The sequence below is a fragment of the Natrix helvetica genome, assembly GCF_964273705.1.
Source record: "Natrix helvetica genome assembly, chromosome: 2".
NCBI classification, from domain to species: domain Eukaryota; kingdom Metazoa; phylum Chordata; class Lepidosauria; order Squamata; family Natricidae; genus Natrix; species Natrix helvetica.
In genome coordinates this window covers 181310413-181324274 of record NC_138552.1, presented here as the reverse complement: position 1 = coordinate 181324274, position 13862 = coordinate 181310413, and the positions used below count along the sequence as shown (strand labels likewise).

Here is a 13862-nt window from a genome sequence, read left to right as displayed (position 1 = left end):
AACAACCAAGTTCAGAGCACCCCCCCCCCCCCCGAATCTTCCAGGACAAAAAAAATATTATTTTTAAACAAATACAAATTTGAAGCACCCAGTATATATTAATTGTAGGTGAACACAATACACATTTTGTAGCATATTTACAGATAAGTATTTCCTCTATTTTATTTCTCCCATTTTCCTACTTAGAAAAAGAAAATAAGGCCCAAAAAGAAGAGTTCTGTAATAATGGAAAATTAAATGTTTGTTTCTGTATTTAACTTGCTCCAATAAAAGAACTACAGTACTGTTTCAGTTTGTTCTTTTTAACATACCAACATATGCTTAATATTTTAAAAGAAACTAATGAGATTATTAGGTTATAAGATAACGCAAGAGAAACAGTGTCAAGGTTATGTTGACTCATAAAAGTAGAAAACTTTGAACTTCACTAACCTCTCCCTTATGTAATTGTTGTATAATATTGTTTGAGGAGAAATGAACTTTGGAATGTACAACATTTGCTTTGTCACAGAAAAGGCATTTATTTACATATAATACTTTATTTACACATATTTTTATATATCCAGTTTCCAGGACTCCGGTAGTTTACTATATATATATTTAAAAAAACCAAGACTCTATATCTTAAATCAACCCACGTATCAGTAACTTATTTAAAAAAATCTTCCTGTAATCCCTTAATTCGAGGTAGAATCAGAGCGGATGGAGCAGAACATTTACTGGCCGGATGCCCTTTCTGACACCCTGCGGAGTTGGCAGCAGATATTTTGTTTGGCCCTACAAGATAAAAACCAGAGAACGATAGTACACAATTTATTGCATTCCTTAATGCATCTTTGCCTGTCTCATCCGCTTACTCTCTGTTCCAGCACTGAAATGCCTTGCTAACTTCGTTTTTTTTAAAATAAAAAAAATTGCTGTACCCTTATATTTATTCCCTCCACCCCATCCTGAGGAAAGTTAAGCTGAGGGCGACCAGCCCAAAGTCACTAATGAAACTTCTGTGAGTGAAGTGGATCCAGAAGATGAATGTCACTAACCCAGTGCACTACATTGGCTTTCTTTCTATGGAGATTCTCAATCATCCAGATCAAGGTTGTCCCAAAGGTGCTTTTCAAAAAGTAGCTGGACTTAGTTTTTTTCAGGTCTGAAGAAGAACTGAAGAAGATTCTTGGATGAGAAGCGAAACGTTTTTAAGGAAAAAACCTCCAATTGGAAAAGCACATTTAGGACACGCTGGCTTTCACAAAAGCTCACAACAATGCCCCCAACTTTTGTGCCAGCTTTCCTCTGAGCCTGTCTAAGCTGAAGTATTTATCCACTGAGTAACAAAGCAATCTCCCCAGAATACTTAATTTGCCATGGAAGAGTCTCGGGAAGCTCCGCCACCTCCAGGTTGTCTTGGACTGACTGCAGGACTGCTCCCTCTCATTTGGCCAAGGGACTCTGCTTTAACTGTTGGAGAAGAGACAGCCTCACTAAGCTACCTGGAGAGTCCATGACATTTCTTCATATTGCTAACCTGTGCAGCTATATCCCACCGAGTAATCCCTGTCGCCCTAGGTGTGTGATGGCGAACCTATGGCACGGATGCCCAAAGTGGCATGTAGAGCCATGTTGCCTGGCATGTGCAGTCACCCGTTCCTCTTCCATGTTTCTGGTGTGCATGTGTGCGCAATGATCAGCTGGCCTCCGTGCGTGCGGCAGTGCCGAAACTGGAAGAGCTGGTCTGTTTTCCAGTGTGAGCATGCCAGCACACTGTCATGCGCGCATGTGTGCCAGTAATGGGAACACTAGCTGGCCAGCACGCTTGCACGCATTGGAAAACAAGTTCATTTTCCAGCAAGCGCATGCCCCCTGGGCACCTTTTTCCGGTTGTGGCCCAGCCGAGCATGTGCACACATGCTCCCTTTTTGATACTGTGCCAAAAAGGTTCGCCATCAAGCCCTAGGTCAGTGATGGCTAACCTTTTTGCCATCATGTGCCAAAAGCAGGGGGAGTGCGGGGGGAGGTTGTGGTTGCATGTGCCCTCCCCCCATGCATGCGTGTGCGATCCCCTGCCCTCTCCCCCTTGCTTTTGGCGCGTGATGGCATGGTGGACCCGTTTTTTGCCCTCTCCAGGCTCCAGAGGTTTTCTAGGAACTCAGGGAGGGTGAAAATGGCCTCCCTCCCGCCATGGGCTCTCCAGAGGCCGGAAACAGTCCATTTTCTGACTTCCGGTTTATGTGTTGGGTTGTTTTTTGTGAAAACGGCGGAAAATGAAGGCCGAAATCAGCTGGAGCTGACAGGGCAACGCCTTGCACGCCTTAAGAAATGGCTCTGCATGCCACATGTGCCAGAGGTTCACCATCACGGCTCTAGGTCTTCCTCTCCACAAAGCACGGCTCCTTTGCATGCCATGCGTCGATTTAAAGCCATGGTGACCAAATGGTTAGAATGTGGCTAGAATGCAGGGTAGCTGGCATTTCAATTCTCACCAGCTCATGGTTGATTCGGCCTTCCATCCTTCCGAGATGAGCAAAGTGGGGACTGATGGTTGGAGACAATACAGGTAGTCTTCAACTTACACCAGTTCATTCAGTGACCCGTCAAAATTACAAAGGCAATGAAAAAAGCGACTTAACTATTTTTCAGTTATGATCTTTGCAGCATCCCCATGATCATGTGATCAAAATTCAGTTGCTTGGCAATTGGTTCATAACTATGATGGTTGTAGTGCGCCAGCGTCATGTGGTCACTTTCTGTGACCTTCTGACAAAGTCAATGGGGAAGTCACTTAATAACTGTTGATAAGTAACTGACGTATCAACTGCAGCGATTCACTTAACAACTGAGGCAAGAAAGGACCTAAAATAGGTTGTAAAAGGTAGTAAAACACTGAACAAATGTGTCGCTTAACAGCAATTTTAGTCTCAATTGTGGTGGTAAGTCGAGGACTACCTCCACCCTGACTAAACCGCTTAGAGGGGCTGCAAAAAGGCCCATGAAGCGGTATAAGGCTAAGTGCTTTCGTTATTTAGAAGCAAGCAAAAATCATGGCGGCAGCCCCCCCCCCCCCATTTTTCCCCGGAGATGTGGAGGAAACTCCGACAACACATTGCACTATAAAGGATCTATCGTTCGCTTTACAGGGTCGCTTTGCTTTCATTCCTTCATTGCTGCATTTATAAGCCGCCTTTTCTGTCAAAAGGCGGACAATGGGGGGGGGGGGGTGCCTCTTCATTTTAATCTCGCAACAATCACAACAAGCTGTTTGGTCCGAAAGACTCTAAATTCCCCGAAGACTGCAGTCCCGGTGCCCCGCCAGCTCCCCCTCCCTATAATTACATTTTTGGTCTCCGGTACCCCGTCCTCTCCCCCCCCCCCCCTTAAAACTGAGCATGTTTGCTTGGCTTGGGGGAGAGAAGCTTTGCTACGCTTAGGCTTCTGGCGCCCAGCTCGCCTCCCAAACCGAAGTCCGGTTGAGGATTTGGAGGTCAGAAGAAAAGCTTGCGAAGATCTTCCGTCTGCTCCCCCTTCAACGACCGGCCGGGGCGCCTCCACTCCCCCACCGAAGCTATTTCGAGGAAGGTCAGGTCAAAAGTGACGAAATATCTCCTCCCCGGAATTGGAGGCTGGAGCCGAGGCGAGAAACGGCCAGGCTTATTGGCGAGCGGGAGACAAGGAGGTGGAGTCGCACTCGGCCGAGCCAGCCCGCCGCTCCTCCACTCCGGGTACCCGGGAAGCCGTCGGAGCTCATGGAGGGCTGGGCTAGGAGCTCGCTATGGGGGGCAAGGCGGCTATGGGCTCCCCACGCCCACATGACGCGAAGCCGGGTGGTCTGTGGGCGCCCCTTGAATCTCTGGGCGTCACCGGGTGAGTCCAAGACCTTTTTCCTCGCCTCTTAAGCTGCCTGCAACCGAGGGGTAACTGCGTGGGGATTTGGGGTTGTTGTTGGCCTTTAAACTCTTGGAAGATTTTTCGGAGGGGGATGAGAAAAACCCCTTCGGCGAGTCTCTGGCAGCCTTTGCCGTTTACCGCCACCCTTGGGGGATTACGGGTGCTGATTTTCGGCCTGTTTTAAAAGCATCCGGTGGGAAGGCTGTGCTAGGTATATGGAGTTAGGCGGTGATCTGTTTGCCTGTTTTGGGGCACTGGGCTTTAAAATTGAAAGAAATCTTTCTCTCCCCCCCACTCCCCACTTTAACAAATCGGACATAAACTACATCTGTTGCATTTCTGCCTAATTGCTGCTTGTTTGTCTGCTTCTGAGCCATTGTATTCCTAGGTGAAACTTATGCAGATCCATTGGCATTTGCAAACCCTCTTCTTACATATCGTTGAATTGGTTAAAAATATATTACTTCACAATTATTTCTCACGCTGAATGATAAGACTGATCATAATATGCAGAATGTGGCATTTTGAGATGTGATGTCAGACTGGAATAAAATTTGCACAACTTTCTTTTTTAGTTGCAGCCATAGACAGGCAAAAATAAAACAACTGTCATAACAGAATTAAATTCTTACAAGCTAGTGATGGTAACGGAAAAAGAATAGAGACCATTGTTCCATTTTTAAATTAAGAAAAAGGTCCTTACTTGTAAACATGGTCAGTCAGTCCAAATACCTCTGAAGAATATTTGGACTGACTGGCCATGTTTATCATTGTAAGAATTTAATCCAAGTACTGACTGACTTTTAGACCTCATATAATCCTGGGATTAATGTCTTCGGGCAAAGCTAAATCTTCAGAGCAGAGACCTATTTATCCTGCTCAGTCAGTGGTAGAGATACATACCAGTAATAAATGAAATAGATTAAGAGAGATGAGTAAATTTGCCTTTGGATATGTCTTTTTGCATCATTAATCTGTACATCATTAGTTGATTAATTTTGTACATATACCTACCTACATACTTAGATATGTATGTAATACATTTGTAGATAAATAAATAATTTTATTTAATATTAATAATTTTAATATTAGAAGAGAGGGTGAGTCAGATGGAACTTGACCAAGAATGCTAAACACTATAGAAACCAACATGTATTTGTGACATTAGGTATAATGTCATATTTCTTGATAATTTTTGTTCAATTTTTGTTCAAAAATGGATCTAAATTGTAAAGTAAAAATAAAATTGGAATGCATATGAAGCAATGCCTTAAGTATTAAGATAATCACTTCACAGTACACATATGTAATCCTGATATTTCCTGCATCCAGTATTCTATAAATGGAATTCCATTCATTCTTCTGTCCCCTCTATATATATATACCTTGTAAACATCTCTGCAGATCTCAGGGATGAATGGGAAATTGGGGAATGGGAAATTGGGGAAACAGGAATTGGTTTGCTAATGGATTTTAGTCAACCAATACTTATTATTGGAATTAGTCTGTGCTCACAAACAAATTTATTATGGCTTTAACAAATGTGCCCTTAATATGTTTCCTATAAACAATCTTTGGAAAACCTGTAAGTTAAAAGTATTACTCTTTATCAGATAATCGCAGAAGTCAACTTCATCAAATATTTCAAGAAACCTTTTGTATTAAAGTTCAGTTAAGCGATGGTGAACTTGTAAATTTGACTAAAGTGAGAAACAAAATGTAAGTATAGTATTTTGATTTACTGATAATTATTTTTTATGGAAAAATGTGCTTCATAATAAATTGCATTTGTAAGAACATTCTAATAAGAATGGCAATTCAAGTTGTTCTTTTTTAAATAGTGTTCATATGTAGGAAATTATAGTGGACTAAACTAACGCCCTCTGGACACACTGGGACTTCCAATTTTGGTCACCATGATGTAAAAAAGATGTTGGAACTCCAAAAAGAGTGCAGAGAAGAGCAACAAAGATGATTAAGGGATTGGAGGCTAAAACATATAAAGAATGGTTACAAGAATTGGATATGTCTAGTTTAATGGAAAGAGGGATTAGAACTGACATCATAGCAGTGTTCTAATATCTAAGGGGCTGGCAAAAAGAAGAGGGGGTGAACCTATTCTCCAAAGCATCTGCGGGCAGGACAAGAAGCAATGGATGGAAACTAATTAAAGAGAGAACCGACCTAGAACTAAGAAGAAATTTCCTGACAGTTAGAACAATCAGTAAATCAACTTGTTTCCAGAAGTTGTGGTGCTCCATCACTGGAGGTTTTAAAGAAGAGATTGGACAAACATTTGCCTGAAATGGTATAAGGTTTCCTGCTTGATCAGGGGATTGAACTGGAAGACTTCCAAGATCCCTCCCAATTCTTCTTCTGCTAACTTGAACTTTCACTTTTTCCAACAAACCAAGCATCACACTAGATAAAGAACATTATTTCCCCAGCATACAGCTTATAGCAGTGATGGCTAACCTTTTTGCCTTAGTGTGCCAAAAGCGGGGGGAGCACAGGGGGGGCGTGCGCTGGTGTGCCCACACCCATAATTCTATGCGTGCGACACCCCCGTGCATGCACATATGACCCCTGCCCTCCCCCCGCTTTTGGACCTCCCCAGGGTCCAGAGGCTTTCTAGGGGCCTGGGAAGGATGAAAATGGCCTCCCCCCCCCCGAGGCTCTCCAGAGGGCAAAAAATGGCCCAACACGCAACCTGGAAGTTCGGGAATGGGCTTCCGGGTTTCCTGTAGGGCTGTTTTTTCTCTCCAGAGGCTTCAGCGAAGCCTCCTGAAGCCTATGGAGGGCGAAAAACGGCTGAAAATGAAGGCTGAAGTCAGCTGGCCAGCGCGGGCATACATGGTGGAGCAGACAGGGCAATGGCTTGCGTGTCCTAGCAAATGGCTCCGTGTGCCACCTGTGACATGCATGCCATATGTTCTCCATCACGGGCCTATAGTATATGGATTCAAAGTTCTAACATCTGAAATGTATTATAATTATGTATTACATAATATATAGTTGCTATAATTATGTATAACATAATATATTATACATACTATGAGCAGGACTTTAAGAAGTGTTTTGCTGTGCCTAACCAAAGTACCATTTAACCCAACAGAATCAAATCAAATCAAACCTTTATTGTCAATGCACAACATGTGTACAATGAAATTGAAGTTGGGCAGATGTTTTTTGTTGTTCAAAAACAGGACATGAAAGTCACCTGTTGTGCCCACTGATATTCAAACTCTCCTTAATCATTTCTTGAATATGGAGATTCTATTACCTAACTTTAAGATTTAATTCTTGTTTGTTTTCATCCTTTAAATTATTTAAGACAATGTATGTCACCACCTGTTGTAACACTACGTATATTAATTCATTATAGAATGCCTGAAATATTGTTTTTTGTCAGTCAGTGGAACTGTAGTTCCAAAATACTATTAGAAAGAGAAACTTTTCTTTTGCTATTTCAATTCTCTCATTCATATTTTTATATATTGTTGTGTTGTCCTAAAATAAAAGCCCCAAATGTCTTAGCATTTTCTCAGAAATCACTTTCATGCCTAGAATGAACATTGGTTCCTGCTGCAATCTAAATTTATCTACTTCTTCCATTTTTTGAATAGAATGAAAATTATAGTATTGATATTATAGTATTGAAAATTATATACCTGTATGGGTTTGACAAATCCATGTTTTCCATAAACAAAGTTACTTCTTGTTGCACTTTACAATCATTTTTGCTAATTGTGTTTGTCCTGATGAAACTTTTGTTTAGAAAATTTACAGGTCACCCATACAGCACTTGGCAAACAGTAGACCCAGAAGAACTTAGAAGATTCCAACGGTTGGCACACAAGTGGTGGAATGAGGATGGGGAATATGCACTCTTGCATTCTATGAATGATATTAGAGTTCCTTTTATTAGGTAAATTTTTAAAATACGTTGATATTTTCAAGCACTTGCCAGAAATTTGATATTAGTAAGAATTATCAACTTTTGAAACGGAATCATAGCCTTAGTTGCTACTATTTAGTTAAAGCTTGTGTGGATCCCAAAACTAAAGTATAATGGATATAAAATGTCTACACGCCCCTGTTAAAATGCCAGTTTTTTGAGATATAAAAAAAATCAGACCAAAATAAATCACTTCAGAATTTTTTTCCCTACCTGTAATATAATGTAAGCTGTACAATTCAATTGAAAAACAAATTTTGAAAATTTTGTAGGAGAAACAATTTTAAAAAATCTTACAATTACATGGTTGCATAAATGTGCACACCGTTAAACTAATACTTTGTTGAAGGACCTTTTGATTTTATGACAGCATTCAGTCTACCAGTATGGCACATTTGCCTTAAGAATCTTTGCCCATTCTTCCTTGCACAAGCGCTCCAAATCTGTCAGATTGTGAGGGCGTCTCCTGTGTGCAGCCCTTTTTTCCGGCCACCCCATACATTTTCAATTGGGTTCAAGTCCGGACTACCTTTGTTGGTTTCGATGTATGATTTGAGTACTTGTAGTGTTGAAAGGTGAATTTCTTCTTTCTCTTCAGCATTTTAGCAGAGTCTGTAGGTTTTGTGCCAAAATTGACTGAGTGGAACTGTTCCTAATTCCCCCCACCTTGACTAAAGCCCCAGTTCCAGCTGAACAAAGCAGCCCTGAAGCCAGTGATGGGTTCCTACCTGTTCGGACCAGTTTGGCTGAACCGGTAGTGATTTGGCAGCCTGGGTCACTGGAACCGGCAACAACCTAGGCCCACCATGTCCCTGAACTGGTTCCCCAGGTGGCGCCATTAGTGCCGCCATCTTGTTTTTCAGTTCTGCACATGCACAGAACAATTTTAATTGCACTTCGCATGCACGCACAATGTGCATCAAGCATGTGTGCCCGCAAAGCACGCACATGAGCGAACCAGCAGTAGTGCCTGTCGGAACCCATCCTGCCTGAAGCATAATGCTGCCATCATCATACTTCCTTGTGGATATGGTTGATTTTTTGGTGATGCAGAGTGTTCTTTTTGCATCAAACATACTTTTTGGAATTATGGCCGTTCAACTTGATGTCTTCAGACCATAACACATTTTCCCACAAGCTTTTCTCACATTTGATGTAGGTTTTTGCAAAATGTAGCTGGGCTTAGATGTTTTTCTTTGTAAGAAAAGACTTCTGTCTTGCACCTTACCTCACAGCCCATACATACAAAGACTTTGGGAGATTGTTGTCCCATGTAATACACAATCAGTATTTGTCAGAAATGTCTGCAGCTCCTTTAATGTTGCTGTAGACCTTTTGGACTATCTTCACTGTGTTCTATGGTATATCCAATACTTTGGAAAGCTTTTTGTACTCTTCTCTGACTGATATCTTCCAACAATGGGATTGCATTGATGCTTTGTAAACTCACTTTAATTGATGGCAGCTGAGTACTGATTACTATTTAACATCAGTTTGAGTGTGATTGGTTAATCCTGAACACAGCTACATCCCTACTTATAAGATGGTGTGCATACATATGCAATCATGTTACTGTGTTTTTATTTTTCCTTGAAATATTTGTTTGTTTTTAAATGAATTGTACAGCATATATGTTATATGACAGGTGGAAACAATTCTGAAGTGATATATCTTCATCTATTTTTTTATATCTCAAAAACCTGCCATTTAGGAGGGATGCAGAGATTTTCTATCCACTGTATAATTAATGGTAAATTAAACAAGTATTACAGTTTTCTACACATATCAACTGAGAAATCAGTCCCTGAATTACCATCACCGTTTGCAAGATGGTGACAATATTAATTAGACAATATTTTAATCAGTTACAGTTAATTTTTCTGAGTAAATGTTGCTTCTGGAGGTGCGATGGTAAAAATAGCATATGTTGAAAACAAAGGTGTTGATAATAAATTGATTTTTTTCTTTATGGCACTTTAAAAGAATAAAATGTTGCAGTTGTGGTAATATGCAAGTGTCTTATTTTTTTTTTGTTTGTTTTAATTGAATCGTATTTATTTTCTATTTTGTGTAAGAGATACTATATTGAATCTGAAAAATGAGCATGAACTAGGAAGCCCACTCTTTAACATGAAGATCCTAGATGTTGGCTGTGGCGGTGGTCTACTTACTGAGGTAGCAATTGTACATTTGATGATGATGAATGTCTTTCTGCCTTTAATTAATAGGAGGAAACGCCAAGCTTTTAAATATTTTTTTTATTTCTTTAAAAACCCTATTTAGTTAAAGTTAACTCTCCTTGAAACCACAAAGACATTTGCTTTCAGCATCATGAAAATTGCTATTACATTTTATCCAGATTAGGTAGCTAGTAAGAAATAGGCTACAAGTTTTATATTGCCATTTAGCACAGGAAACCTGATCCTTACCAGCCAGCAAAACACTTCATCGGGGGCTGGGTAGCTGGTTTCACCATTGCTGATTATAGAGGGAACTCACCATCTGCAGTAGGTTATTAAGATAGAAAGGAGGGAGAGATCAGGGGTGGTATACACTTACCTTCCCTGCTGGTTCGCAAATGTGAATGTGCCTGCGCATAGGCTTCCGCCTATGTGGGTTTGGTGAAAAAAGAGCCTAAATGGGATGCCATAGAGCTGGGGCAGATGGGGGAGGCAACCCGCGATTTCCGCTACCGTTTTGGGTGAACTGGTCCAAACCGGTAGAATACTACTTCTAGAGAGTTTATGGCAAATGTAAGCGGATTTAATAAGCCTGTGCTTGTGAAGATATGCCGGCATTAGAATGACTCTATACAACCTGTGTGATTCCTAACTCAGAAATTGTGCATCTCTTGGCTACATAGAATGTTTCCCAAACACTACAGCATGGAATGTTGGCTTTAAATCTTTCTGCTTTATTGAAACTTCCACCACATTTACCATTACTCCGTGAGTGATATTAAATTTCAGTTTTGGGCAAATGTCCCTTCCCCCCCCCCTAAACCTTTAAAAATGATATTAGTATACTTAAATACTGTAATTTCAATTTAATTATAATTATATATGTCTCATTTAATCAATTACAAAATAAGAGGCAGAATTAGTCTAAGCCAAAGGAAAAGGTAACTGTTAACAGGTCTAAGAAACATTTTTGGGGGGCGGGGTGTCAACATTTTAGGAATGCCCAACTTGAGGCTAATCAATGAAAAAGTTCCATAACGAAATATTAGGATTCATGTTTTATTAGTGCAATATTTATTTTTAGAGGGCAAGGAAGCATGAGCATTAAGCTTAAGTAACTTTAGATATATTTGTCAATGATATGGAAACTTCTTCATAGTTTAACACAGGATAAAATGATATATTTATGGTATTAGCCCCTAGCTAGACTGGGAGCTTCAGTTACTGGAATTGATCCTTTGGAAGACAGCATCCGGACAGCAGAACTGCATAAATCATATGATCCAGCCCTTACCGAAAGGATTCAGTACAGAGCCTGCGCACTGGAGGATATTGTGGAAGAGGGATCAGAAAAATTTGACATAGTTGTTGCCTCTGAAGTAGTAGAACATGTGGCTGACGTTGAAAAGATCATCGAATGCTTTGGAGAAGTATTAAAAGTAAGTTTTAAAATGGTAAAGTAGATCTCAGTGCTATACTTCCTTTTTACTATAAAGATCTTTCTCTTTTTTCTTTTGCATTTATGTTTCTTTTCATTTGGCTCATTGCTCTAAGGTAAAATTTAGCTCATAATATATTCTGATTATCTAGACTGAATGCAATCAGGAGTATTCCCTTCATAGTATTCCCTTTCTATTCTGAAAATATTTATCTAGGCAATCTTAAATAGTGAATACATATGAATTTTATTATTTTATTTTGTACAGTACTCAATTTTTTCAGCTACATGACTTTTTTTTCAGTACAATCCTTTTATCCATATGCAGATGTCATTGACTTAAACTTTTTGTATTAACTTTTTTTAACCAAATCTTGTAATTATATTCTTTGTATGTTTTTTATTGATAGTTGTATAAATAACCAAGTTGCAAATTGCCTTTTGTTTTACATTAGCCCGAAGGTTCCCTCTTTATTACCACAATAAACAAAACTCAAATGTCCTATATTCTTGGCATTATCGTTGCTGAAAAGATACTGGGTTTTGTTCCGGATGGCACTCATGACTGGGAGAAATTCATATCACCTGAAGAGTTAGAGCGTCTTCTGGAATCAAGTAGGTATTATGTTTCAAGGAGGCAAGCAATCATGTGGCATCCTTTAAATATGACTACTTGTTAACTTTGAGTTATCTGTAACAAGGATGTTGTGTAAAGAAAACACACTTCGGTCAGATGATTTTGAAAAATGAAAAGTTAATACTCTGGTAGTGCATCTTTGCTCAACCTGGTCTCCTCCAGATCAGCCAATTCATTGTTAGCACTACTGGTTGAGAATTCAGGGAGTTGAAGTCATAAGACATCTGGAGAATTCCAAGTTGACAAATAGTGTAACAGCAATTTGGTGCCTTCCTGATAAGTTGATCTGTAACTTTTATCATTACTGATTGATAGGAGACTTGAATAAAGCTGATTATTTTACAGAGGAGATTAAAAAATGTTCTTTGGCATGAACCTGTTTTTCAAAGGCATATTTCATTCCATGTTAAAATTCTCTGATTAAATACTTTGCAATTTTAACATCAGTTTAACTGCTACTACTACTACTGCTACCACTACTACTTTTTACATATATTCCCCATTGTGTTCATGTTTGTGTTTTTATAATCCCTTCCTCTCCAATTTCTTCATTCTTCAGTGGGAGGAGGGGAGACTAAAAAAAGTCAGCCTGCAAGAGATTGTTTTCAATCTTGGGTCCCGTGCCCCCCCCCTTGTACTCCAGGATGGAGAGATTGGAGAGGAAGGGATTATAAAAGAGTAAGACATTCAATGGAGAATAGTGTTCCATGGTGTACTTGGGACTCCCAGCACCAGCACATTGCTTTCAATGTGTTTTCCCCACTGTCTGTTTACTTTCCCTCTTGCCAATTTATATGAATACAAACATTAGTTCCCTTCCTGCTCTACCCAAATGCCAGGGTGATCATTCCGAAGGAGAGGGAGTGAGTTTGGAAGCAGACAAAAGCCAGATGTGTAAAACTGATTAGTCTTATCATGTTCAAGCTGACTATCACGGCAGGCCCAGCTGAGCTTTCCAAAGGGTGGAGGAGCTGAGAAAAGGAAAGCACAGCCATGGTCACATAGTTTCACTTAACAGAGCTGCTGGTTCCAATTTCACCATTGTGTCAGAATTATCTTTCAGGAGCTTGGAGGCATTCAGTATAAATGATAGCTTTTAAAAAAACAAATTGTCCTCAATCTGTCCCCTTTCTTTTCCTTATCTGCAGATGGTTTTTCAGTTAAGGTGGTGAAAGGCATGTTATACAACCCCCTTTTTGGATCTTGGAGTTGGACTGAAAACACTAGCGTTAACTATGCACTTCATGCAATTAAATCAAGCATGCAAGAACAACTGGATTTGAAGGAAGCCTCCACAGAGCATCAACAAGCAGAAGCTAGCATCAGAACTGCTAGCTAAGACAAAGTCCATAGTTGCTACAAAAGCACAGAAGATGTGATAAATAGCTGTAATAAATCAGAAAGGGGCAAGCAACCTTGTTTTCAAAGTATTGGCTAAAGGATTTGCTGCCATCTCAGCATACATGGTAGAGGAATTATTGTTCATAGTATCAGATATTTATGGATAAACATTGTGTGCAACATGCTGGAAGTCTGAAACAATTGTCAGAATGATTGCTCTTAAGACTTTAGAATTATTGGCTTGTGTTGACATTTGTAAAATCATTACTCAAATTCAACAGGTGGCCTGTTTTTAAATGTAAAATCATATACATCACTAACTTGGTTTTTTTCTTCTTCCTTGAGCATGATGTTACAGCTCTAAAGAGAATGAGGCCAAATTCTATGTAAAGACCAATTTTTTGGAGCCTAGAATTCATAACTGGAAGT

General features: G+C 39.9%; 1 protein-coding gene across 1 annotated transcript; it reads left to right on the top strand.

Annotated features, from left to right (window-relative positions):
- The first annotated feature begins 3444 nt into the window (after positions 1 to 3444).
- On the top strand, positions 3445 to 13753 carry COQ3 (coenzyme Q3, methyltransferase). The gene is made up of 7 exons (XM_081945858.1): positions 3445 to 3855; positions 5493 to 5598; positions 7658 to 7807; positions 9913 to 10012; positions 11214 to 11456; positions 11911 to 12070; positions 13241 to 13753. Exons 1-7 carry the CDS (start codon positions 3738 to 3740, stop codon positions 13429 to 13431), a joined length of 1068 nt encoding a protein of 355 aa, XP_081801984.1. The 5' UTR covers positions 3445 to 3737; the 3' UTR covers positions 13432 to 13753.
- Positions 13754 to 13862: the final 109 nt, after the last annotated feature.

Excerpts from the sequence above, each read along its gene's own strand:
- COQ3 (XM_081945858.1), top strand. The coding sequence starts at position 3,738 with ATGGAGGGCTGGGCTAGGAGCTCGCTATGGGGGGCAAGGCGGCTATGG. Across the intron at positions 11,457-11,910 it reads GCTTTGGAGAAGTATTAAAA|CCCGAAGGTTCCCTCTTTAT; the intron begins GTAAGTTTTAAA and ends GTTTTACATTAG. Across the intron at positions 12,071-13,240 it reads AGAGCGTCTTCTGGAATCAA|ATGGTTTTTCAGTTAAGGTG; the intron begins GTAGGTATTATG and ends CCTTATCTGCAG.